Source organism: Phalacrocorax carbo, chromosome 1 (assembly GCF_963921805.1).
Source record: "Phalacrocorax carbo chromosome 1, bPhaCar2.1, whole genome shotgun sequence".
Taxonomy (NCBI): Eukaryota; Metazoa; Chordata; class Aves; order Suliformes; family Phalacrocoracidae; genus Phalacrocorax; species Phalacrocorax carbo.
Genome location: NC_087513.1, coordinates 115,383,456 through 115,408,421, shown reverse-complemented (window position 1 = coordinate 115,408,421; position 24,966 = coordinate 115,383,456). Strand labels below are relative to the sequence as shown.

Genomic DNA, 24,966 nt, shown 5'->3' with positions numbered 1-24,966 from the left:
GCTGTGGTATGGTAGGATAGGCTATCACGCTTCTTTTTAACCAGAGAGCAAATGTGTACAGATGGAAAGTTTCTGCAGGGTAGTGCGTGCCACATTGTGGACCTCACCTCACAGAAACATTTGTGTGTCCAGCTTGGAAACGCTGTTTTAAGTTCTTGGGAAAAAAAAGAAAAAGTTGTTCCACTTGAACTAAATGCATCATAATCATCCAGTAGTGTAGTCAGGGAAATGTGTTTTGGGTTGGTTTTTTTTGTATTTATAGATGTAGATCTTGTTCTAAAATGTGCAGTACTGTGTTTGCATCTATTTAGAGAAGGTATATGTGGCGGGGGGGTATTTATGTACACACTGTCTAACTGAGACAGCAACAAAGCTAAAGCTGGGTGTTTATTTCAGAGGCCTTGGTGGATATACTGCTGACAGTTGTGAAACTCAGCCCTTCTCTCTGTGAGAGCAGCCACCTTGCTGTGTTGCTGGGTGCCTACGGGGCTACGCTGAGTGTTGTAGGTAAGTGTTAGCCTGGGAAAGGTACTTCCTACTAGATCTCATTTTCATCTTCATAGATGACTGACTTCAGGTTTCATCTTTTTTAGATCAGAAGATACTGCTACTGCTTCAGTTATATGAGAAGAATAATCAAAGTCTTATAAATTCCAGGTGAGCTGACCACCTTCCTTTGTTCAACTAACTACATGCAAATAAGCAATAAGTCTCACAATTGGCATATTTCCAGGGTCTAATTTTAACTGAGATAAACAGTGAGCAAGGTCAAAACTAGAGGTGAATGTTGCTTTTGGAAACATTTTTTCTTATGTATTCCCTGCTCTTAATGTAAGTCTTGTGTGTTGCCAAAACTTTTGGGTATCTGTGGGTTGGGTGAGGGACTATCTCATTTCAGTTGTCCCTCACCCTCTGTAGTAAGAACCCATTATAGGGATTTCATCAGAGATAAAGGCCAAAGCACAAGTTGCTAGTGTAGGACTCCTTACCCTTCGCTATTCCCTTGGGATACAGGATTCAGCACTCCACACAGCCCTTGCCCTTTTCAGTGATCTTGCCCCTGTAGGCATGATATTTGGCTTTGGTGCTTTGCTGGAGAGGAGAGGAATATGTCAGTGAAGGAGTGATGTATAACCTCCTGCATTAAGATGTGTATTGTTAGTTTTAGGGTGCTAACATGGTGTCAATGCCTGCCTTGTTTTTCACCAGCCTGGACTGTAGCTCTCCTTATAGCACAACCTTGCAATACATCTACATGCTTCATAAAAGAGCGCCATGTATTGTATAAAATAATCAGTTTCTTTTCAGGCCCTGTGCCCAAGCAGTCCACAGGGAAGTCTGTGGCTAACAGGTAGTTCTTATATACACTGATATTTTTGGTCTGCCTTGCTTAAATGTACTTTTCTGTGTTTGAGGTATGGGCATAAATATTAACAGCAATGCAAGAATACTGGCTCAGGCAGTTGGAGCAGGACTGGACTCCCTTAGCTTTGTCTGAGAATATAGATGATTCTTGCAGCCTGTGAAGGAGGACAGGGAACGAAGGTTCTTTTTAACAGGGAATTGAAGTGGCTTGCAGAAGCCAGGGCTCTGGCACTAGCCACATCCTGAATAAATCTTTACTGAAAGTGTTTGCAAATGGGAGGGTGTTATGTGAGGAGGAGACTAATTTCAGAGGTAGGTCCCAACACTTTTGTAGACTTTTAAAAGGAGAAACAATATCATACTGTACCCTAAAGTGAATTGGTGGTCAGATACTTGCTTAGACTTGATCGCAGCACTGAAGAGTTTGAGTGAATTAGAGAACATTCAGGAAAAACTGCTGTACAGGCAACCCAGTAGAGCCCAACTTGTGTAACGAATGGGAGCCTTCAGGTTCTGGGTGACAAGAAGCCTAGCACCTCTGACAGTGGGGCATGCTGCTGGCAGTATCCACATAATAAATGACAAAATAGCACTTCAAGTACAATACCAAAGTAAGTGAGGTCTAAGGAGCAACTCAGAGGAGGAGAGTAAGGAATTATGTTTTGCTGAACCACTGTGATGCTGGTCTGAAATATCAGTTGCATTTGAGACAACCTTGTCTGACCACATCTTGTTCATTGTCTCTTCATGCAGCTGCTACCATACTTACCTGCATTTATAGCTTAAATAAAAAAGCGTTTGTTCTGAGAAGGTAAGTTCTGACTTGGATTAACAGGGTAGGAAATAGTTAATGAGACACCCTCAGACTGAATTTGAAAAGCTTTTTGGATGGATGAAAGAGGTGTTGCCAGGGAAACAAGTTCTAGTTTCAAGTTCCCACAGAATAATAAGTACAAGTGAAGGGAAAATTTAAATACTAATTTATATCCTCTGTAATTGCTTTTTTGCTCAGTGCTAGCAGTCTGTTGACTAATGCGTTTACTTTTAACAATGTTTAAGAATCCTGCTATGGGGTCCAGCTGCTGTGGAGCATCACAAGACTTGTAAGAGTCTAGGGAAGTCACTATGGCAGCAGCCAAGCATGGAGGAGATTCTGTGTCTGCTAGATCGAGAAAAGATGATGAAGACAATTCTGTCTTTTCCTCAGCATCGCCGCCTTCTGTCGTCATCACAGGTGCTTTGGCTCAGACTGCTGAATTATCCTTCTTTTGATGTAGAAAAAGAGCCTTTCACTTTAGTAATTTCTTTCTTGCATTCGTGTAATATATTGCAATTTGTTTACATCAGGAGAGTTATTTAAATTCATGGAAGGGCTGGAATTATTTAGGAGCACTTTTCAAATGAATTGCAATATATGGACCACATCTTGTTGGCAGGTGTGATTGTGCAGCATTGCAAAGATTGCCGTGTGTAAGTGAGACCAGAATTTGACTTTTAAACAGTTGTTTAATTTGGCTGTTCGAGGATCCACTGACAACGGGCTCTTCGGTCTTTAATACAGTTTGCCAACGTGCTTCTATACCTGTTTGCCCTAGTCAGGGGAAATAGTTTTGGAGCCCTGGTAGTGAAGGCCAGATTTAAACACAAGCATGTCTCACCCTGTGTTGCATTGTATTTTGCAAGGTTTAGTATTGGCTGCTTTATAATGGGCTGAGGTGGCTGGGGAAGTTTGAAACCAAGCTGGAAATTGGTGGTGTTCCTTACAAATACTGGTTTGAATTTGGTTTCAGGAGGTACAAGAGTCACTATATAGAGATAAAAGTGTCAAGAATCTTGATGACTTCTACGATCCTTGTTTTCTACTTCAGCTCTTTAGTGAACTGACCAGACCAGGTAAAGTGAATGCTTCTCTTCAATATTTAGCGTCGTTTTACATTGCTGCGGGATCTGTAGCTGTTATTCTCAGTATAAGAGTTAATACTACAAAAAAATTTGTGCCTGGCTTTGGAGAGGAAGAACATACATCATTTAACCACCTACTGCATTGCATTTTGATTTTGAGAATGACTTAATAACAAGGCATAATTGGCATTGAAGTTTATTGGGCTTTTTTAAAACACTTCTCCAAATAATGCAATGTATCTAGTGAGATTTGGCTACTCAGAAATAGAGCAGTGTAGCAGCAGAAGGGCATTCCTGCCAAGCTGCTCTTGTCCAGACGGCTAGGAGTTCCCTCATAGCTCTTTTAAAGGTAGTGGTTTAACCCTTCGAGGGACTGATGTGCTTAAGATGAGGAGAGGTTTTTAAACTGGAACTGGAAACAGGTAGGAAGAGACAAAAAGTAGACAGATTTATGTTCTCTGATATATTGAACAGCATTCTGTATATCACAAAAACCAGCACAATGTAATTATAAAACAGCATAGGAGGGATCAGTAGAGAATTTTCCCCACTAAAAGGTTGTATTTTTTCTGGTGAATGTGTAGAGCTGCATTCTGCATCAGCTATGGTGTCACAGCAACACAGTGAGCAAAACAGGCATGGGAGGGATGGCACCTTTTGCTGCTACATGCAGCGCCCCACCTGCAGCCGATAGGACCGCTCTGATCTGGGGCTGCTTTGTGGCCGAGTCTTTGGGAGCAGTAATCTGCGCCTGTCAGCGGGATCTGGGCAAAGGTAGGGCAGGTTGGAGAACGTGCCCTGCAGCATTGGAGGACTTCCCTGGGCATGAACCAGAAGCCACCGTTGCTGGGAAAGGGTGAAGTTGTTTCCTGACCGGAACAAATCTCTGCAGGAGTATTGATTTCTGTGAGGGACACCATGACTGAACTGACTGGAGATCTGGCCTGTTACAGGCTGTGGCTATAGTATAGGAAGACTTCAGCCAACTCATTTTCTATCAGAGACGTGTGGGGCCATTGTATGTCATGAATAGGGCTGTGCTCAGAATTGTTGGAAAGTTTGATGAGATCTCCATGGTGCTTGAAAACAAGTTGCTTAGCCTCATGTTTCTTGTTTGATGTGACCCTGCTTCACGTATGCATATCCCTGCTGTATCCCTTCACAGGGACACTGGCTACTTAGAGAGCCCTTAAAGATCAAAATGAGACAAGTATCATAAGTAATTCCCTAACCACCTCCCTCCCTATGTTGATTATGTTTAACCACTGTGTAGTTACAGCTGGATTTGGCTTTATGATGGCTGATAATAATAGCACAAGCAACTGGGAGGCTGATAACCGTCTTTCAGTGAAATCATACTTACAGTCCTTCTTTTGTTCACCTATACCTTTGTAGTACAGTACCTGTTTTGAGTGTTCTTCGCCTATACTTAGCTATAGTTGTAAACCGCTCTGTGTAATTTTGACAGCAGTAAAAAGAACTGTCTTTTAGTCTACTGAGAGGAAAAAAGGTACCAGAACTATTTGGTAGGAGGGATCTTAGATGATCCAGTTAATGCTGTTATTGGTGAAGAGCAGGACAGCCAGTGTCTTTTGAACCTGGGTGTAATAGTTGGAAGCAGAATTGCTGTCATGCACCTGTCATCATCACCCACCACCTGGAAGCCACCACCTTACCTGGTGGGAGGGATTTGGTGGCTCTTGGTTAGCCTCAGCAGCGCTAGAGTCAGCCAGCAAGGACAACTCCTTGTGTGGGAAGCAGTGGGGTTGAGGGAGCTCTTGCATGTCGTGTTCTTGCAGAGCTGTGGAGGCAGTGGCTATCCCAACGTAGGCTGACTGTAAAACTAGAGAGGGGAAAAAATAGTTCTCTTAATGGCTCCACACTGAGCAAGAGTCTGTGTCCTAAGAGGGGCATTTTTAAAGGGCCCAAGTGATTTATGAGTTCAAGTCCCATGGTGCTCCTAAACCATGTCAGCTGCTCTTGAAATTCCCAATTGCTCTTTATTTATTTGCTCTTTGTACTGGCTGCACAGTGCCCTGTGCACAGATGTTATATAACTGCTGAATTTATAAACATAGGCTTGTTGCATAGTGTTTAATGCTGAGTAAAAAGTAGGTCTGGAGTTGGGCAGATAGCAAGCTCTGTCTAACTTTAGCTCTGATAAGCATCTTGTGGAAAGCTTTTCCATCATGGTTCTCAAGGTACTTTAAACAAACTGTATGTCAGACATAGAACTAACTACTTTTTTTTTTTTTTTAATAATAGCTTGTTATTTTATGTTAGTTGTTAAATGCACTCTCCAAGGACAGCTGGATGGAAAATATTTCCACTGCGTGTTTTCGGTGAAAGAAAGTTTTCTGAATTAATCTTTCTGTAACCAGCATGAACTTTATTGCTGAAGTGAGGACTTTGAATTTCACTATGTGGTACCACCCCATAAAATTTGTCACTTTGTCTGTCTAGTTGGTGTATGTTAGGAGTACTCAAGAACTGCAGTCTGAAGGAGAGCTGTGTGGTGGCTTGCTGTGAAAGGGCATACAACATATCTTTGATCCTGTACTGAAGGGGGGTTGTTGTATAGGCCAGGACTGTGTGTGAGGTGTCCATAAGTGATGGAGAATCCTCTGCAGGCAGACAAGTTTTAGATCATCTTTGCATGTTTGCTTGGGATTCAGAAATTATCCATTTCCCAGTGCTTACCTTGCACCCTTGCATCTTGCCTGAAGAGTGGGAGTGCGGAGTTGCTTTGCTACAGGCAGAAGGTAGCAGAAGGCATAGATTAGGTGTCTCTCTGGGCTTTGTTTCTCTTTCTCGTGCCCTGTTGTTGCTACTCCTCTCACCATTTTTACTTCGGCGGTCAGGTGGTGGCCTTGCCCAGCACCTGGAAGTAGCAGGGGTAAGAGCTGTATACAGCTGTATGAGCTCTGGTGGTGTGAGAGGTATTCCATGATAATAAACAAGGGATCTTTTCGCTCACTTGGAGAACGACTGAGGTACTTTGCATTACACCAGTTAAACTTGATGTGCTTTGGTGAGGAGTGGTGTAGGGAAGTGTACAGTAATTACTAGCATTGAAATAACTTGTAAAACCACTCACTGAAAAGATCTGTCATTGCAATTCAGTCATGCCTTTGCACTGGTCACGTAGCAGTGGGCTGGTTGAGAGGCAGTACTGCGAGGTGGAAACCCTGCTGTTGCCTGGCCCATAACTAGCAGCGCTGGGTATGAAACTGCCAGGCACGAAATTGAAGTATGAGTTCTGGCAGTTGAGGAAAACATGAGAGAAACAGCCTACCTGCTGCTGCAGGCACATAAATAATCTGTGACTTTTACATAAATATATATAAAATATATATATCTATTTTAGTTACGGGTGGGTGGTGGTGGGGGAGGAAATCAGTGGACCAAATATAGGTACTTGTCAGTAAGACTACAGCCTCATCTTAAATAGGAATAGTTGTTTCTCAGAAACTTCCCCCTGACCATCAGTGTGCATTAAAAGAAAATAAGCGAATATTGTTGCTAAACTCAGAACCACAATGCATTTGCACTTTAGCTGGTAAAATACAGCTGAGGTGCTGTGGTATGCCATTACTGGTGAATGGAATAGAAATAGCACAGGAGACACTCTGGTTTTACATCAAGTCATTTCTAGCCATCGGTGGGCAGAAATGGCACGAGCTCTTTAAAACTCATGGCCCTTAAATGGGAAACTCTAATCCTGATGGCAAAACACTATGGAAAATAAATGTTAGATTCAAGTGTGTATTTTCTGTTTGGCTGGTTACTGTTTGTTCATTGCTGGATTTTGTTTGTCCCAGAAGGGCATGGGGTACAGTTTAGTACTTTGCTTGGAACATGCCTTATGAGAATCACTCGTGCCTGCACAGTAACAACTGGCATGGCTAATGGCTTATTTGTGTATTTTTCTCCTGCCCGTTCTATTACAGAAGCTCTTTAGTGCAGATAGGCTTTTCATTGGCCATGCTGATCTTTCTTTCAGGCCCAGACTTAAGTGTCCAGAAAATGTTTTGAGGAGGAGGGTTTTCCTTCTTGTTCTTCTTTGTACTTAACTTTCCTGAAACAGTGAGATATGTGATGTCTTTACAGAATTTACTCCTAATTTTCCATGGTCCAGCAGGCAGAATCATCTCTTTCTCATGTAAATGAGACTAACCACATCAATTTGAGCTCAGGTAAAGAATTCCTGTTCAGAGTGATTTGCAGAATACCATTGTTAGCTGAAAGAGCCTTCAGCATGCAGTGAAGTAATAGTTTGCAGAGGTAGGTCTAGAAATTAGTGTTTATGAACAGAGTTTTTCTTAAGGATTATAGTGCTGTTACATACTCTATGCCATGTCAATATAATGCACTGGGTATTTTTATTTCCTTCCCCTTCCCACACAGAATGTGTAGTGGCATGTCACAAGTTTGTCGAAGTCAATGCCCTGGGTCTAACAGTAGCTGCCCTTAGCAGCTATGATTCCAACATGAGAGCAGCTGCGTATTTTGTCCTGGCTTCCTTTCGTTCTCATCTGGAAGGAGCTCGCTTTCGAGAGAAGAGTCAGGTAAGACTGAGCTCAGTTGATAGTTTGCCAGGTTAGATATTTTAGGTCATGGACACTTATGAGAGAGTTGCTGCTTTGCTCATCCATCTACATGGTGAGTGAGCTAAAAGAAACTTTTTATCCTCTATTCCATTGTTTCTCCTCTATCGCTTTGTGTTTCCTTCTGTTATAATCAATGGGTGGAAGAAAAAGGGAAAACGTGTTTTAGAAATTCTTAGTAGTTTTATTTGTAGGAGTGGAAATCTCGATGGGATTAGTATTTGATTTATGGCCTGTGAAATATCCTAAAAGCTTATTTATATATTCATGCTCTCCTGTTGTATTTGTTTGGGTTATGGTTCAAGCTTTTCTCCCCTGGGCTCTTGTGCTGCAGTTGCTGTATCTCTTGGATGCTGTGCAAAATGGAATCAGGCAGCCAAACCTCAGGTTTACCTTCTCTTTGACCCTCTACATTGCTCGTGTGGCACAGCAGATTCTGAAGCCAGGTACTGTCACCTACTGTGTATGTTGAACTCCTGGGGTGAGTCAATGTGCATGGAGTAATGTGTTTGACCAATACTGGAAGATGAGATAGCTGTGACACGAAGTATGCTTTCCTGTGTTTCAAAGAAAAACAGCCTGACTGCCATTTTGATTTGTGTACAAAACCAGTCTGATCCATCAGGGATGAAGCCACTCTGCTCCTTGTAATTTTGGGGTGGAAGTGGGCAGAGGACTAGATGAGTGAGATTAGATGAGTAGGTTGGCCTGATGTCCTTTTGTCCCCAGACACTGAATCAACGTAATTCACTGTTGCAAAGGAGAGCTGTAGCACTGGGGAGTAGTTCAGTTCGGAAGGGACCTTGTGAGGTCTTTAGCTAAGCCCTCTGCCCAAAGCAGGGCCAGGTGTGAGGGCAGACCACTTTGCGCAGGGCTTTATCCTAGAAAACCCCCAGACCTGTAGACTGATCCTAGAAAGCCTCCAAGGATGGAGCCTGTATAGTGCCTCTGGGCAAATTGTTCCACTGCCCATGGGGGACATGTCTGGCCTGTAGGTTAAAAATTATGATTGCCTAATGTGAAGCGTTAGGCTTGAAACGTGGAAAGATTTGCCTCTCACTTTGCTGCAGATTCCTGTTTTGTCGATGAAGTAAGGTTTGATTTGCTGAAATCAGAGCCATGTTGAATGTTTATCTTCTCACCTGCTTTGTGCATGCTCTGAATGAGCTTTTCATTTGGGGGAAGAGAAGAGGAGGGGTGGCCAACAATATAATCAGCCTTGGAGCAGAAGGCCTCCTCACTATAGTTAACGTACTGTTTCTGACAGCTAGCTGAAACACTGGAAAATACAGGTTTCATTTATTTTTTTCTGCATGGTTGTGTATTGTGAACATTGTCTTCCTCCACAATAACCATTGTTTCTCTTTGCAGAGGAGCATATGTATATAAAGGTAAACAGATTCCTTCTGTCACACCAGTATTTGGACCTGAGGAAAGTGCCAGGGTTTTTCCAGCTTTTCTACAGTTTTGATTTTGAGGTAATTTAAGAATCCCATCTTAGGTATCCACTAATTCTTCAGAAAATAATAGAAAAAAGCCATAAAAACGCAATAACATTGTATTCTTCCATAGCTAATAAATGAGAGGCATCTTTGTTTTGTTTTTTCATTGGAATTAGAAGTATTATTTCTGGGTGATAGTAACACAAAATGAAATAATGGATTGTGGTATGCGTGCTCTGTAAGCACAACCAACAGAATGTTCTGCCCTGGTGAGCTTACATTCATATTTGGGTTTAGATGATTAACGTTGAGTTCAACTGAGGTATTTTAGAAACAGCAACTTTTAAAGTTCCATTATCAGGGCTTATTTGGGCTGCAGAGTAACTGTTTCTGATGGATGTTATTGATTAAACTTGATAGGGATTAAAATTGAGAAGTCCAGAAAAAGCTGTTAAGCACTGTGCTGGCACTCCCAGGGAACCAGGTTTTTTTGTGCTCTTATGAGCAGGCATTATTTTGAAAAGTCTGATGGTTGTATTTTTCTTATGGCTTTTAGTACAAAACGGAACGTGAGTGGATTCTCAGACTTCTTGGAGAAGGGCTGCGTGATAAACATTGCTACGAGCTTTATGACTACCAGAGGATTTTCCAGGTCATTCTTTCCTTTTTCAACAGCCCTTTGTGCGATGAGGGCTCCCAGGTAAGGATTTAAAAAAAACCAAAACAAAACCAAAACAAACAAAAAAGCCACAACCAACCAAATAAACAAAACCCAAAAACCCCACAAAAACCAAACCAAACCAACAAAGAAAAAAAAACCAACTGACCAAAAAAACCCCAAAAAAACAAATCCCAAACCACAAGAGTTTGCATGGTTTGGAGATCTTAAACAAATAGAAAGCATAAAGGAGGAGTTGACTCTTCCCTTGCCCTCTTGAAAATCTGTTCCTTGTTGATTTTTGTATGTGTGTGAAGGGGGAAATAATTGCTTGCGTCTAGACCAGGGTTGTGTCCTTGTCCCCTGAAATTGGAACAGGTCCCTGCGATCATGGAATCTCACTCTGTTTCATGAGCTGGTGTTCTGGCTCCAGTTGTATTTCTACTGCTTCATGGAAAATATTGCAGATACTGCAGTTTTGCTCATATGGTCAGGGCCTTTGCTTTCTTAGGTCTCCTTATTCCCTAACCAGCATGTTACCTGTACAGTGCTTTAGCAGGAAGAAAAATCACATGCCAGGAGGTCTCACATTCATAAGCATCCACCCTGAGAAATCCAGTCTGTTAAAAGTATCTCGGTTAGTTAGGTATCAAAATCTTGGACAAAAAGAGAATAATGCCTTGCTACCATAAGACTTCCTTTTAGGAGCAGCATCTCTGTGTATAAAGCCTTGAAAAGAGAATGTCTCTTCTTTCCTGGGGTTGCTGTGAACATGTGTTTGGTAATAAATTTTAACTTTAAGTTGATCAGATCCCAGGTGCCAAGCAGATTGCTAATTACATCCTTCTGAAGGATGGATAATAATTAGATCCTGACTATATTCTCATTTTGTAAAAGAACAAATTATATTTTCTGTTTCAGAGTCGTATTCTGGAGATATTACAAAGCGCTGCCCATGTCACCAGAGCTGCCTATGAGCTGATACAAGATCACAGCCTCTTAACCTGGATACTGCACATCTTAGAGAAAAGGTAACTGGGGAAATACTAGTGAAATGGGAACAATTTTACTGTTCACAGTAAAATAATTATGCAACTGAATACAAAAACAAGGGTGACAGATATGGAGATGGCCTGTCAGCAGTTGTGGCATTAGACACCTAGGGCTGTACTGGCAGAACTTGCCAAACTCGGAAGCGTTCCCTTGTGTTTCTAAAAAATTCAAGGTGCTTTCAGGTTGCAGTAGGAGGGATGATGGTGGGGGCTTCATGGTTTTTTATAATGCTTTCTTGAAAAAGCTTAGAAAACAAACCAGCATATTTTAGTGAATGTGACTCTCATTTCAAATACCCACAATTCGTATCCTGTCATAGGATGTCCTACACAGTAATTGGCACAATAATGAATTTGAGCTGTCTATGACATTTTTCCTCTCGCTCCTTCCTCCTCCCCTTGCCTCTTCCTCACACACACATGCGTGTGCGCACACACACGCACAAAATCTCCTTTGCATAGATTCCCCTGGCAGGTTCAAGCAAGGTTTCAGGATGATCTACAGTGTGATTGGCCTGAACAGGTTCCCGGTACTGCTCCCCTGTTGTACACCTCTCTTTGGTACAGTTTGCTACATTTGGAAGTGAAAAAGCCTGGATTTGGCCTCTGGCACCCAATACTTATCTTGTGGTTGTACTTTACAAAGGTATTCTTCTTGCATCCTCTGTACAAAAATGAGATGTTCCCCACCATCACCCCAGCCTCAACTACATGAGACATCCTCAATTAGATGAGGTTGCTCAGGGCCCCGTCCAATCTGACCTTGAATGTTTCCAGGGATGGGGCATCTACCACCTCTCTGGGCAACCTGTGCCAGTGTTTCACCACCCTCATTGTAAAAAATTTCTCCCTTATACTTAGTCTAAATCTATGCTCTTATGGTTGAAAACTTACCCCTTTCTATCGCAACAGGCCCTGCTAAAGAAGTTTGTCCCCATCTTTCTTTCTGGTAGGCCCCCTTTAAGTACTGAAAGGCTGCAATAAGGTGTCCCCAGAGCCTTCCCTTCTCCAGGCTGAACAACCCCAACTCTCAGCCTGTCCTTGTAGGAGAGGTGCTCCAGCCCTCGAATCATTTTTGGGGCCCTCCTATGGACCCACTCCAACAGGTCCACGTCCTTCCTGTGCTGAGGGCTCCAGAGCTGGATGCAGCACTGCAGTTGGGGTCTCACCAGAGTGGAGTAGAGGGGCAGAATCACCTCCTTCGACCTGCTGGCCACGCTTCTTTTGATGGAGCACTTGATATGATTGGCTTTCTGGATTGTGAGAGCACGTTGCTGGCTTTTCATCCACCAGTCTGTATTGATACTGGAGGTTGCCCCAACCCGTGTGCAGGACCCTGCACTTGGCCTTGTTGAACCTTGTGAGGCTCACATGGCCCCACTTCTTGAGCTTGTCCAGGTCCCACTACATGGCATCCTGTCCCTCAGGTGTGTCAACGGCACCACTCAGCTTGGTGTCATCTGCAAGCTTGCTGAGAGTGCACTTGATCCCACTGTCTGTGTCACTGATGAAGACGTTAAAGAGTACTGGTCCCAATATGGACCCCTGAGGGACATAGTCACCAGTCTCCATCTGGCCATTGACCACAGCCCTCTGGATGTGACCATCCAACCAATTCCTCATCCATCAAACAGTCCACCCATCAAATCCGTATCTCTCCAATTTAGTGGGAAGGGTGTTTTGGGGGACTGTGTCAAAGGCCTTACAGAAGTCCAGACAGACGACATCCATAGCTCTTCCCATGTCCACTGATGTAGTCACTCCATCATAGAAGGCCATTGGGCTGGTCAGGCAGGACTTGCGCTTGGTGAAGCCTCATCCATGCTGGCTGCCTCAAGTCACCTCCCTGTCCTCCATGTGCTCGAGCACAGCTTCTGGGAGGATCTGTTCCATGATCTTCCCAGGCACAGAGGTGAGGCTGACAGGTCAGTAGTTCCTAGGGTCCTCCTTTCTACCCTTTTTAAGAATGGGTGCAATGTTTCCCTCTTTCCAGCCACCAGGGACTTCACCTGACTGCCATGACTTTTCAAATATCATGGAGAGTGGCATCTCCTCAGGCAATTCCCTCAGGACTGTGGGATGCATCTTGTCAGGTCCCACAGACTTGCGTATGTTCAGGTTCCTCGGGTGGTCACGGACCTGATCTTGTCTTACAGTGGGAGGGACTTTGCTCCCCCAGTCCCCATCTTGCAGTCCATCCACTCAAGAAGTGTGGGAAGAGAGGTTGCCAGTGAAGACTGAGGCAAAAAAGTTGTTGAGTACCTCAGCTTTCTCCTTGTCCATTGTTACCAGTTTGCCAGTCTTGCTCGTCAAGGGAGTTATGCTTTCTCTGACCTTTCTTTTCTGGATGACGTACCTGTAGAATCCCTTATTATTATTTTTTGTGTCCCTTGCCAAATTCAGCTCCAGCTGCGCCTTGGCCTTCCTGACCCCATCCCTACACAACCGGGCAGCCTCCCTACGCTCTTCCCAGGATACCTGTCCCTGCTCCCAGTGCCTGTGTGTTTCCTTCTTCCCCTTTAGTTTGACCAGCAGGTGTCAACTCAGCCATGCTGGTCTCTTGCCTTCCTTTCCTGCTTTCTTACACCTGGGGACTGAGAGCTCTTGTGCTCTATGGAAGGCGTACACTATTGTATTTCCCCTGCTGCAGCAGGGCAAGAGGAGGGCAGTAACCAGGGCCTCTGTGTGGCTGGAGCTTCAGAAGGGTGCGCTGTTGTGCCCTGATGGGGTCCTGGCTGAGAGGCACCTGTTGCCATTCATGGCTCCAAAAGTGCACTGGAATATGGTCCCCTCTAGGTGATGGGCTGGTTCCTGGTTAGGATCAGCCTTCCGAATGGGTGTTTACTTTTTTTTTTTTTTTCAGGTTTCTGGAAAGCAAGCTGTTAAATAAAATTATTTCCTTACTCCATACGCTGTGGCTAACAAATTTAGGAGGCAAGAGAGAAACCAAGAATCAATCCCAGGAGAACAGGAAGTTTCTTCCAATTCAGCTTGTAAATGAATTTCTGTACGTTTTGATCACATTAATCAAACACATTCGGTAAGTCTTTTTCTTTTTTTTTTCTTTCTTTTTTAATCAATTTGCATGTCATCCTTCGGTTGGTTTGAAATTTATTAAGGCCAGAAGAATTTCTTCATCTCTGGTAGTTTAATGCTTTTTTTTCCCCTTTCAGTTTGAATGTTGAGTAGTGAATCTTGATGAGATTTCTTTGACAGGAAAATTTAGTTGTTAAATACATTGGAATAAAACAACAACTGATGCATAGTTACTGTCAGGTTCTACATCCTTAATTATTGGCCACTTTTAAGCTGCTGTGTTTTACCTTTTTCCGGCTGGATTGGAGCCTGCAGTTAGCAATGCTATTTGCTGCAAGGATCTTTCATACTCTCAGAAGCTTTAGACTATTTCTGTGCATGTACCACGCCTGCAAATTGTATGAGGAGAAACCGTGCAAAGTTCTACGTGACAATGTTAAGAAGGGCTCAGTCTCTCCTCTCCAGATCTGGAGTGTTTAACCTGTCTAAGCACAGCAGCAGTTGCAGCAGGGATAGTAGAAAGCAGCTGGGCCACTGGTTCTGTTTGGGTACATAGTAGCACCTGCATGTGGCTCTTTGTGCAGGCAAGTATTGCCACAGCCTGGAGAAGCTATGTTTATTTTTATTTCCTTAAAATTTTGAAAATTAATGCAAAATAGAAAAGTGTAGGTAAAGCTCTGGACCTCTGGCCTTTTGCTTGTGTGCCATCTGCCTTTGCTGTTTATAGGCAGGAGGGCAAAGACTATATTTCATGGTCTGTTCTGCCAAACACTAATGGAGTGAAGCACTGGGGATTCCGTGGGAATGAAACTAATTACTGCTGGCATCCTGAGAAACAAAAGTAGATGTTTAGAGAACTGCAGGAGAAAACTGTAAGGAAAGACTATAAGGAGAAAAAAACCTGTACTTATTTTATTAATTACCATGCAGAAAAATACATGGCACTTTTGTTTTCTTTTCATAGGACTAATTTAGATCTGGCCAAACTGACTCAGTTTTTTAGTACACTCAATTCTGTGCTGGAATATCGTGCTATAGTGGTTGAGGCCTTCAAAGAAATGAGCCGGTTCACTGTGAATGACAGCGTTCTCTCAAACAAAGACATCCTGCTGCTGCTGCATAAGTGGAGCGTCACTGAAAAAGACCTGCAACTGCAAGAGGATGTGCAGACTCTTGCTCAGAAATACCAGATCAAAGAATTGCTTAGTAAGTACTAAAATATTTCAGAAAAGTAACACTGTTGAGGCTGTTACAAGCTAACCATACAAGTGAGGCAAATTTTATAGGAAGAAGTATTAATAGCTTTTGTCAGACAATCTGATATAGCTTGGGGGAGGAGGAGGAACGGAAATGGAAAGCCATTTTTCAGGTCTGTATGGTAGTGACTTTTGGCTTTAACACAATTCTAGAAGCTTTTTAGAAATACAGTTTTAAAAAGGGAAAGAGCTTTAAAATGAAACTTAGTTGCAGATCTAGACTCGGGCTTTGAAAAATTGTATTCTTAAATGAAGGCTTAAAAAACTGGTGCTTGGAGGTTTTGTGCTCAAAGAATTGAACCATTCTGAGTGTGGATGGGGAATCTGAAAGTTAAATATGAGTAAAAACTAGCAGTAAAGCAAACAAAAATGAAATAGTTAATTTTTCTTATTGTCATCAGTGTTGGAAGAAAGCAGAAATACTTCTGGGCTTGTATGACTTCTCTCTTGTTATCTCTGTGAATAAAATATAGAAGGAACTTTGTAGTGGGAGGTGTTAAGCAACCCTGGTTTCCTGCAAATACAGCAATACCCTTGGTGGACACAGTGAACTTCCGTGGGTTTCTTTAAGTGTTCTGTATCAGTTAAACTGATTTTTAAAGTATCACTGTATTTAAGGGATACTGTAAAAGCTTTAGTTTTTCTAAAGTTTTTCATACCTTTTTAGTGTCTTTCTGAGGATTTTGAGAGAATTATAGCGACATCTGCAACTTTCTATATGAGGTTTAAAAAAAAAAAATCTGTTGCTCCAAGCCTCGGGAGCTTATAAAGCAGTCACAAAAAATATGGGCCCTTATATGAAATTTTATTTCTGAGGTTACGTTTCAGGAGTTGCCCCCATCCTCCCCAGCCCTGGGGAAAAAAATACTGAAAAGCTTTTGGTTGATTTTTAAGCTGCAGAGTGCAACATAACTGAAACTTCTGACGATTTTCTCAGTGGCACCTCAAAAGCAAATTGCCATAAAATACTCTGCACGGTATGGTGGTGGCAAAGTGCTGTTGCTGTCTGGGAGCTTGGCTGCTCCCGTGACGCAGCCAGCATCTGACTCTGGGCAGCCCCACTTTACAAAGTTCGGCTGCCCGTCTCTTCCCCCAGGGTGTGAAAAACTCACGTGCCCTTGGTTGACGGCACCTCGCCAGGCGGGCGCTCAGCTGGGACGCAGCTGTGCAGGAGGAAGGCAGACTTCGCCGCTTTAGCCTGCGCCGTTCAAAAGCAACGTAGCTGTGCTTCTATCTCCTTCCGTAGGCAGGTGTGTGCAGTGCCTCCACTAGACCAGGGAGCAGCGGCTGGAGCGTTTCTCATGAGGTGGTGTAAATAATGTAGCCTTCCTGGCAAAACGGCATCTCCTGGACCTCTGGAACGCTGCCTTGGCTTCGCTGGCTGGGGGCCGGGGCCTGGGTGGCATTATCGCTCACTCAAAGTCAGGCGATCCAGTTCGGAGAAGTTTTCAGCCTACGAGTCACTGGGAGTTGCCTGTAGCCCGTGTGCTCCGAATTGCACAGTCTCATTTAGGCTGCTAAACGAGGCTAGTACTTACCCTTTAAGCAACTGAAACAACACATGATACCATCTTCCTCGCATGATCTTGTACCAAGAAAATCCTTTGGAATATCTGATGTTTGTTTTGGTGGTGTTTTCTTCTTACAGAAAATATTAAAGAAAAGAACAAATCTCAAGCCTCATCTCATGCCTATCATCACATTCGGAAAAAGAATGAGATAGAAAAAGACGACGACTCTGCTGCAGACCTGAAAGCCTCTGAGCTGGAGAAATGCAGAGATCACCTGAATTCCATATTTGCCCACTGGGAGCCTGTTTTCCCAGCGCTGCCCACCAGCCATCGAGGGGAGCCCCTCAAATCAGCTGACCTTGCGGATGAAACACTCAGTCTTACCTATGCGTCTGCTTACGTAGTAACTAAATGGCTCATGAGGTCCATGGCTGAGCACAGCCTCAATATGCAAAATGTTTCGTTAACTCTGCGGTGGCTACAGAATTGCATCTTGCCACACCCAGTGGCAGTGCAGGAGATGCTCAGGGATCAGACACTGAGAAACAATATCTTCAAGTTTTACACCCGGGTCTGTGAGTTCAGCAGTGGGATGGCTGGATTCTTTCAAGAGCTCTGTTTATTCAGTTCAGTCATGCTTCACCTAATGGATGCTCAGGGCCTGACCAACAACAGCTTTCACAAACTTGTGAAAACGTTGTGCCAGTCAGCAATGACAGAAGAGAATGCGAACAAGAAAGGTAACTCCTCTCTTCCCTTTCATTCACCTTACAAGGTGGTAATGATAGAAAGTAAGTAGTTCCATGGGTTTTTTTACTTCATCAAAACAGTCTGAAGTTTGCCCATGTCCCACAAAGTAAAACGTATGTCTTTGGTGGTGTGGGCAGAGGGGTTGGTCGCACAGACCAACCAATAGCGTCATACTGTAGGGGTTTCTGGTAGTACAACAGTCACACTCCCTCAAAGAAGCTCCTTTCTAGGACTAGAATGGAGTTCAGTGAGGTATAAAAAAATGTAATTCCAAGGGGAAAAAGAGTCTGCAACAAATGAGCCCCTGTGGGGCTGGGTTCTGATCCATATGCTGCTCAAAAGCCACATTTCAAACTTTTTTATTTAAAGAGGTCAGAAGGTTGTGCTAACAAGAAACTGTTTTCTTTCCTTAGTGTGAGAAGGAGCATTGGCTTTGCATGGGCAAAAACCCCACAGACTTTTCCATCTAGGAAAAGAGTTAGGAAACTATTTTAAAACATAGGTCTGGAGATGAAATGGTTTGGGTTTGTATTACTATGTGGAAGTAGAAGAATATCTGTTCTGATTTTTCTCTACTTTTTTTTTCCACAGCTGTTTGTGTATTCCTGACTTCTGTTTACATTGGGGACATATGGCTTGGAGCACAGGAGCCAGATATGTTAATAACCCATGTCAAATTGATCTGCAGCAGCACAGATGATAAATTAAACGATGACGACTCGGAAACTCATAAACAAGGAGAAGAAACTATTATGCCTCTTTGCAAAACCCTTTACTTGGCTACACTGGGGCATTAATTCAGTGAAGTGACACTTAATTTTGAATGTTATACGCTCTGCCATCATTGCTGCGAGCCATGAAGCCCTCCTGAACTGTTCTCTGTACAAATCTAACTTGTTTGGTCATAAAGATCAATATTGTAGGAACTCAGAGGAGGAAAATTGTATTCATCATCTCTCAGTGGAATATTTTCTTGAACAGTATGGGACACAATGTTATTTATATCATTTTTATTACAGGCATTTTTAGCTTCATGAAGAACCAAAAAAGACTGATAAGTGCCTTGCCTCTGGACTGTATTTCAGTCCCCATGTCGTTAAAATCCATCCTCTCCCCGCTATAAGATGGGGAAAAAAGACTGCAGAACTTCACCACAATGTGGTATAAGTGGAAAGAATGAGTAGTCAGAGGTTTAGCCATGATGACTTACTGTTTCTTGAAGAACCCAGTTTCTTTCATGATATGTGATACCAAAACCAGTATGAATTGAAGACTGAACACTGGAATTGTGATGGCCTGGGATTCTTCTTGTTTTTAAATTAAATGGCTTTTGAAAGCCTTTATATCAGAGCTGGTCTGTTTTTATTCTCCTTTCTGTTTTGGGTTTGTTTGTTTGTTTGTTTGTTGTTGGTTTGGGTTTGTTTTGTTTTGTTTTTTAATTAAAAAAAGCTCTGACTGTCACTGCTGCTGGGACTTGCAACAAAGGCCCATCTCCTCTCCACTCTGAAAAGATGAGAGATGGAACTAAAACCTAAATGACTTGCTGTTCATTGATTATACGTGTTTTTATTGGAAATTTTCTGTGAAATCTGATAAATATTTCTTGAACGTGGCTTCAAGGGCAGTTTAACATACCATTCCAGATACACAAACGTGCAGAGCCTGAACTTGAACCTTTGAAATGTAAAACAGGATTTATTAAATTTACTCATGAATATGTGCTGTGCCTAGGTACTTTGTACAAACTCTGTCCAGGGAAAAACCCAGAAATGCACATTCCTTGTGATGTTTATTTAATTTGTTGGTTTGGGTTTTTAAAATAAAAAACATGAGATCCAAATAATGAGGATTGCTTCTGCATATAAATATTCTGTCCTAATGAAGCCATAGTATCTATTTTCAAGACTTGATTTAAAAATAACAACAATTTCTTGAAAAAGCTGCAAGCCCATTAGAGGCTAAATTTTGTGTTCCCAGGGTCTGACATCAGGAAGTGTTCTTTGCAATGAAAAAAATTTATTTTACTTCGTTAAAAAAAAACCCCAAAACAGAACAAAAAAAAAACAGGGAAAATGAAACCAAAGGAGTTCCAAAAGGAAAGATGGCTTTCCATCTCATCTAACTGGAAAAGAAAATACTCCTGACACATAGACGAGGAGCCTTTCAGCTGTCTTGAGGGTCTGAGCACATCTAACAGGGCTTTATAGTAAGATTTGCTTGAGAGAATTAAAGAAATGAGGTAAGACCATTTAACCAACCTACAGACAGTAATGCAGAAACGTTTTTTCTCTACCCGAATCTATCTTAATTGGCAATGAATAAAATGAATTTTCTCCAAGTTGAGTCTGGTTTTTCCATGGTGGTAACTGGTAAGCAATCTCCTTATCTTAATTGTGACCCACAAACTTTTTCACCCCATTTTTCCCCCCCGTCCTGCTGAAGGGGAGTGAGAGAGCGGCTGGGTAGGCAGCTGGCAGCCAGCCAAGGCCAACCTGCCACAACATGTAATGTGATGTAGTGTTGTAGCCCCTTCCAATCCCTTAAAAAGTAACAAAACCCACATCCTAAACACCGCAACCCAGCTGTTTCGTGCTCTCCAACAGGTTGCTAAGCCCAGAGTGTTTTTGGGTGTGCGCTTGCATGCCTTGTGCTATAGCCTTTCACGTGCCCTTTGGCCACGTTTGCTTAAAAAATTAAATTCTGTAACTGTGGTACCTGCAGGAGCAGAATTCCTGTGCTGAAGCTCACCCAGTTGGGTGACTCCTGAGCGAGATCTGATTCTAGAAATAGGTACAGCAGTTGCAAACAGGCGTGCTAAATTACTTATGCTTAAACAGCTATTTGCACACATCGGTATTTGTGGATGGAAACAGCGATTTCTGAATGGAGTTTTCTTACCGCTGAAATAAGGAAGATAACTTTCAAGCATGCTTTAGCTAATGAGATGCACAGTGCTATAGAAGTGGAAAGTAGCATGAGGAGACCATGACTAGGACTAGGGCCAGCCACACCTGTCGGTGTGCTTTCCTTACAGCAGTGCATCTAAATGCTGGCCCAATTGCACGTGAATCCACCATAAGGGGTTATGCTCAAATGATGATTTTCCGTTGCCCTTAAGTATTCAGAAAGGCCCAGCAGTGAGTACTTTCTCCCTAGCTTATAATGTTTTGTTAGCGTCTCCCATACCGCTATTGCCAAAGTACTGGAAGTTGGAGGACAGGATTGTTCATATGCATTCCTTTTTTTTTTAAATGGTAGTTTTAGAAATACAGGGAGAAAATGAATGCAAATGAACTGGCAATTTAAAGCTACTAGCCTGTCATGTAAAAGATACATAGCTCGTATGTGCTTATCAGTAAAGGGAACGTAGCTGTGCGTGTGGGAACTTTGAAAAATAAGGCTTAATCTCTCAACGCCTCCAAGCTTCAATATATTATAGTAATGTGGCAATTAAAAGATTTGTTATTAAGTCCTCCTGGAAATAATGGTCAAGTATCTCTAAAAGCCATAGATGGTTAGCAGTTGAATGATTTCTGTGTGCAAATTACTGCCAACGTAGTCAAAATGCATTTTAATAAATTACATAGATGGGGAGTCATTATTTTAAGAAATTAAGCTTGACTAAAATAAATTGTGGAGAGCATTTGGAATTGGAAAACTTGCTGCATATATGGGCCTACGTTTTTTAAAATCAGATGTTTCTACACTTCAACAGTTACTCACTTTCATGCTGTTGTGTTGAGAACCACGTGGATGAAGCTCAAGGGCACTCTGCAGCGGCCCAGCAGTATGGGCTGCCCTCACAGAAGTCGTTGCCAGGACAGGCCTTTTAGGCCTTTTACTCAAAATTGACAAAAACAGCGAAGTCAACAGCCCAGAAGAACATGTTGCTTCCTGTTGTACCTGGCGTAAGGACCGTGTACAGTTTGAGTTGCAGGTGGGGCTCCTCAGGATTTGAAATGGATCTCAGCGAGGGGCTGCTGGTGCCAGCGCTCAGACGAGGACATCCGACGTGTTAGCAGGAGAGGACGTTGCATCGCATGAGCGGCTGGGCAGACCGACGTGGCTTTTGTGGGGTAGAAGTTTGGGGAGACGTTTTTATAGAAGTCAGCTATGTCTTTGAACCAGCAGCATGAGCTGATTTGGGTCGTGCTTTGTTGACTTGACTGGTGGGTGCGGCATTTCAGCCATCCACAAATGCTGCAGACCGCACAGGGAAGGTCACTGTTAATGGAGGGCTCTAGGGGAAGGGTAAATGAGAGCGCTCATTGTGGAAAGCAAAGCACTGGAAGGGCCTTGCAATGGGTACGTAAGGAAATGTCACGGAAGGAAAGGCATTTCTCTCTCCCCTGCTCCCCTCCTCCCAACCTAGGTGCTATCAGATAGGCTTGCATTTTGCATATTTTTTATTACTGTTTATGTACTTCATACTGTATGCCCTCCATTTCCAGGTAATTTGAAAGGGAAGGGGAAAAAAAAAAGTCTTTTCGGTGGTTATGTGCTTTGAGTCATGTTCCAGTGCAACTAATGCAAGAACACCAGTTGTTACAAATGGGAGTATTCACATCTTTCAGAAATCCCCTTGGAATCCATCTGTAGAGAAGAGGTTCTTGAAAACAGGGTGATGTGAGTCTGTCATGAGTCAGGGAGCAGACTGCGCCGGCAGGCAATGCAGAACTGTTGCAGGAAAGATGTCCTAGCTTAGGGTAGGTGGACGTGGCAGGAATGATCAAAGTGCAGATGCTCTATCCTTGAGAAGGAAAATGAGTCTAGATGGTCGGGTCCTCTTGAGATTGTCTTTGATGATGTGTGATTGCAGTGAGGTTAAAGGTAACTGTCCCAGTTTGTAGCCGTAGAGCTGGTGCCAACGGGGGAGTTGATTCACGTCTCCTGTGAGAGCTACCTCAGCTCTAGCAAAAGGTCAGGGTATCTGAGGGGAGGAAAAGGCTGTTGTGGTCCATCTGAGCTGACTGGTGGGAATTGTTGGTTCTCTGATATATCTCTGTCCATGTTGCACCTTTGGTTCCTGCAGCCTTTCCTTATTTTCTTTGTTTTCTCCATCTGCCTGTGACTCAGTCTGACTCAACAGACTTTACGCCTTGACAGGTTTCCAAGCCCAACACCAGTAGTAGTCAGTTTGCTCCAAAAGCAAACTGCAAAAGTGTTTATCTCAGAGATTAAAAAAATGGAAGATTTAAAAAAAAAAAAACCCACAACACAAACATATGCCTGGTGGTTTGGTCTGTCTCCTGTGTTTAAGGCTTTTTTAACACAGCCCAACCTACCCACTCTCTGGTAACATCATAGCCCACGCTCCCTGTACGCAGCATAAGGCTGCTCTGGCAGTGCTGTGCTGTAGGAGGTTTTCCTGCCTGCTTGGGCATGTGGAATTTCTAAGCTTCTCCTTGGGTTTTGACTGAATTTTCTGTTGTTCTCAGCCCAGCAACTAGCTATGCAGTCTTAGATCTACTCCAACCCTCACTGCCTTCCTCGGCCCATCTCTGCAGTCCCAGCTTTGTGCCTACCAGAGCTTTAAGGGTTCCTCACCTTCTTGTGGACCTTTGCCTGGTTCTGGCTGGGTTTGGTGGAGCTCCCTGGGTGAGGGGAGTTGGAGAGAGCAGAGGCCACCAAAAGGGGAGGGAGTGCAGGTGGCCCTTCCAACTCTGCTCCAGATGAGCTAAACCCATCCTCTCCACCCCACCGAAAAGCTGCTGCGACCCTCACGGAGGGCTGTAGCATCTGTTAAACTAATTGTCAGCCCCAGCTGAAAGCAGGTGACTTGTGCAGAAATGCAATCTAGCTTTTGTGGTTTTGCCAGTTTTTTTATATCCTTTAATATAAACTATGATAAACACACTTTTTTTCTAATGCCTGGGTAACTGGCAGGTACCATTTCAAGACTGTTCAACATTAACAGTTTCTTTTCCACCCACTATTTCAAAACGAAAGCAGAAAGCAATTTGTTATTGGAAGCAAAACTCTGTTTCTGGGCAGTTGGTAAAGCTAATGACTTGACTCAGTACGACACTCACTTGAGAGAGCGCTGCCATTAGATTTTTAAAGGCTGTTCTAGGTAAACAGTGTTTTAATAAATTTTAAATATCCCAAATACTTTTTGCAGTCGAGAATAAAAAGTGCATTCTATCCTTGAGGGAACTGATGAGTTTTAAGTTAGTGAAGCAAGCTGTAACCCTTCTAGAAGCAAAGTTTTATTGCCAATGTTGCACTTTACATTAGTTGCTTATTTTTCAGCAGATGACCAAGTGGAGGTGGCACTAAGATGCAGGTGATGAATGTGACCTGAGGGCAGAGCCAGAAACATATGACTTTGTGGCTCTCATGCTATATAAACAATATTGGTTGTGCTGCCTGTTCAGTAAGATCAACGGGATCCTGTTTTCTTTCAGAGAAAGATAACCCAGTGAAAACTGATGCTGCACAGACACCCCCGAGGATAACCGGACTCACTGTGCATTCAGGTGAGCAAGGCAGAACTCTTTACAGGGCTTGGGACGTAACTGGTGTACACTTTCTGCTTCAGGAGTAAATCTGTTCTCAGCCAAGTGAGTCTTAATGAGGACGCTCAACCAGCAGCACACCCCTTGCACTGCGTAACTGAGAGAGGAGTTTGAGTCTGAATCCTTACTTAAAGAAGAGGGAGAAATTTTACGGTCATCATCATCAGGATCTAAAATGCTGATCATCAGATAACTCCAGCAATGTTGCTCAAATATGGCTGTTAGGACTGCCTCGTTCGCATTCAGGATATTTCAGGTTTGTCCTTTGTTGAAAGACATTTTCCTTTTTCTTCTTCTGAACTAATTCAGGTTCATGGTTTCAGTGTTTAACAGGCAGTCACAGCACTGAGCTTTTCTCTGCAGTCAGGAGAACTGTACTGCTGGTTTCGTTTAACCTGTTCCAGTTTTAACTTGGGCTCCTTCCACGATTGCCAGTTTCATCTGAAAGGGAGGTAGGTGTTTGAGAAGCAACCGCATCTGAGTATGGGCTACTGAGATCATTACAGTGAGGCTGTTCACCATTGGAACGGCTTTCTTCTGTCTGGTTCCCTACCATCACTTTTCTGTAATGTGTGGAGAGAGAAAAAATGTAGTTATCAGGGACATCTGTCTGGAAGGCAGAGCGCAGCAGTTTCATAAGGAAGTACGTCACCAAAGTTTTAAAAAATATAGAAGATGGTTCTTCTAACACAAAAGACATTGAATCCAGCATGAGAGACACCTTTGGACTTCAGCCCTCTTTATCCACCACAAGAATCATGTCCATACCTGGAAATGGAGTATGACCAACAGCAAAAGTGTGAGCTGTGGCTAATATGTGGTGACTTCCCCTTTCCCCCTCCACATGGGACCTTCAGTCCAGCCCTTAA

At 43.1% G+C, this 24,966-nt stretch overlaps 1 protein-coding gene across 1 annotated transcript in view; it reads left to right on the top strand.

Moving 5' to 3' along the window:
- The window catches only part of URB1 (URB1 ribosome biogenesis homolog), a 59,062-nt gene extending 39,766 nt beyond the window's left edge, over positions 1–19,296 (top strand). The window contains exons 27-39 of the mRNA XM_064470681.1: positions 397–507; positions 594–657; positions 2,425–2,599; positions 3,156–3,258; positions 7,675–7,835; positions 8,209–8,320; positions 9,246–9,352; positions 9,873–10,016; positions 10,896–11,005; positions 13,890–14,066; positions 15,027–15,268; positions 16,967–17,569; positions 18,171–19,296. Of these exons, the coding sequence (XP_064326751.1) occupies positions 397–507; positions 594–657; positions 2,425–2,599; positions 3,156–3,258; positions 7,675–7,835; positions 8,209–8,320; positions 9,246–9,352; positions 9,873–10,016; positions 10,896–11,005; positions 13,890–14,066; positions 15,027–15,268; positions 16,967–17,569; positions 18,171–18,376 (2,315 nt within the window). The 3' untranslated portion in view covers positions 18,377–19,296. The remainder of the gene's footprint in view (positions 1–396; positions 508–593; positions 658–2,424; positions 2,600–3,155; positions 3,259–7,674; positions 7,836–8,208; positions 8,321–9,245; positions 9,353–9,872; positions 10,017–10,895; positions 11,006–13,889; positions 14,067–15,026; positions 15,269–16,966; positions 17,570–18,170) is intronic.
- Positions 19,297–24,966: the final 5,670 nt, after the last annotated feature.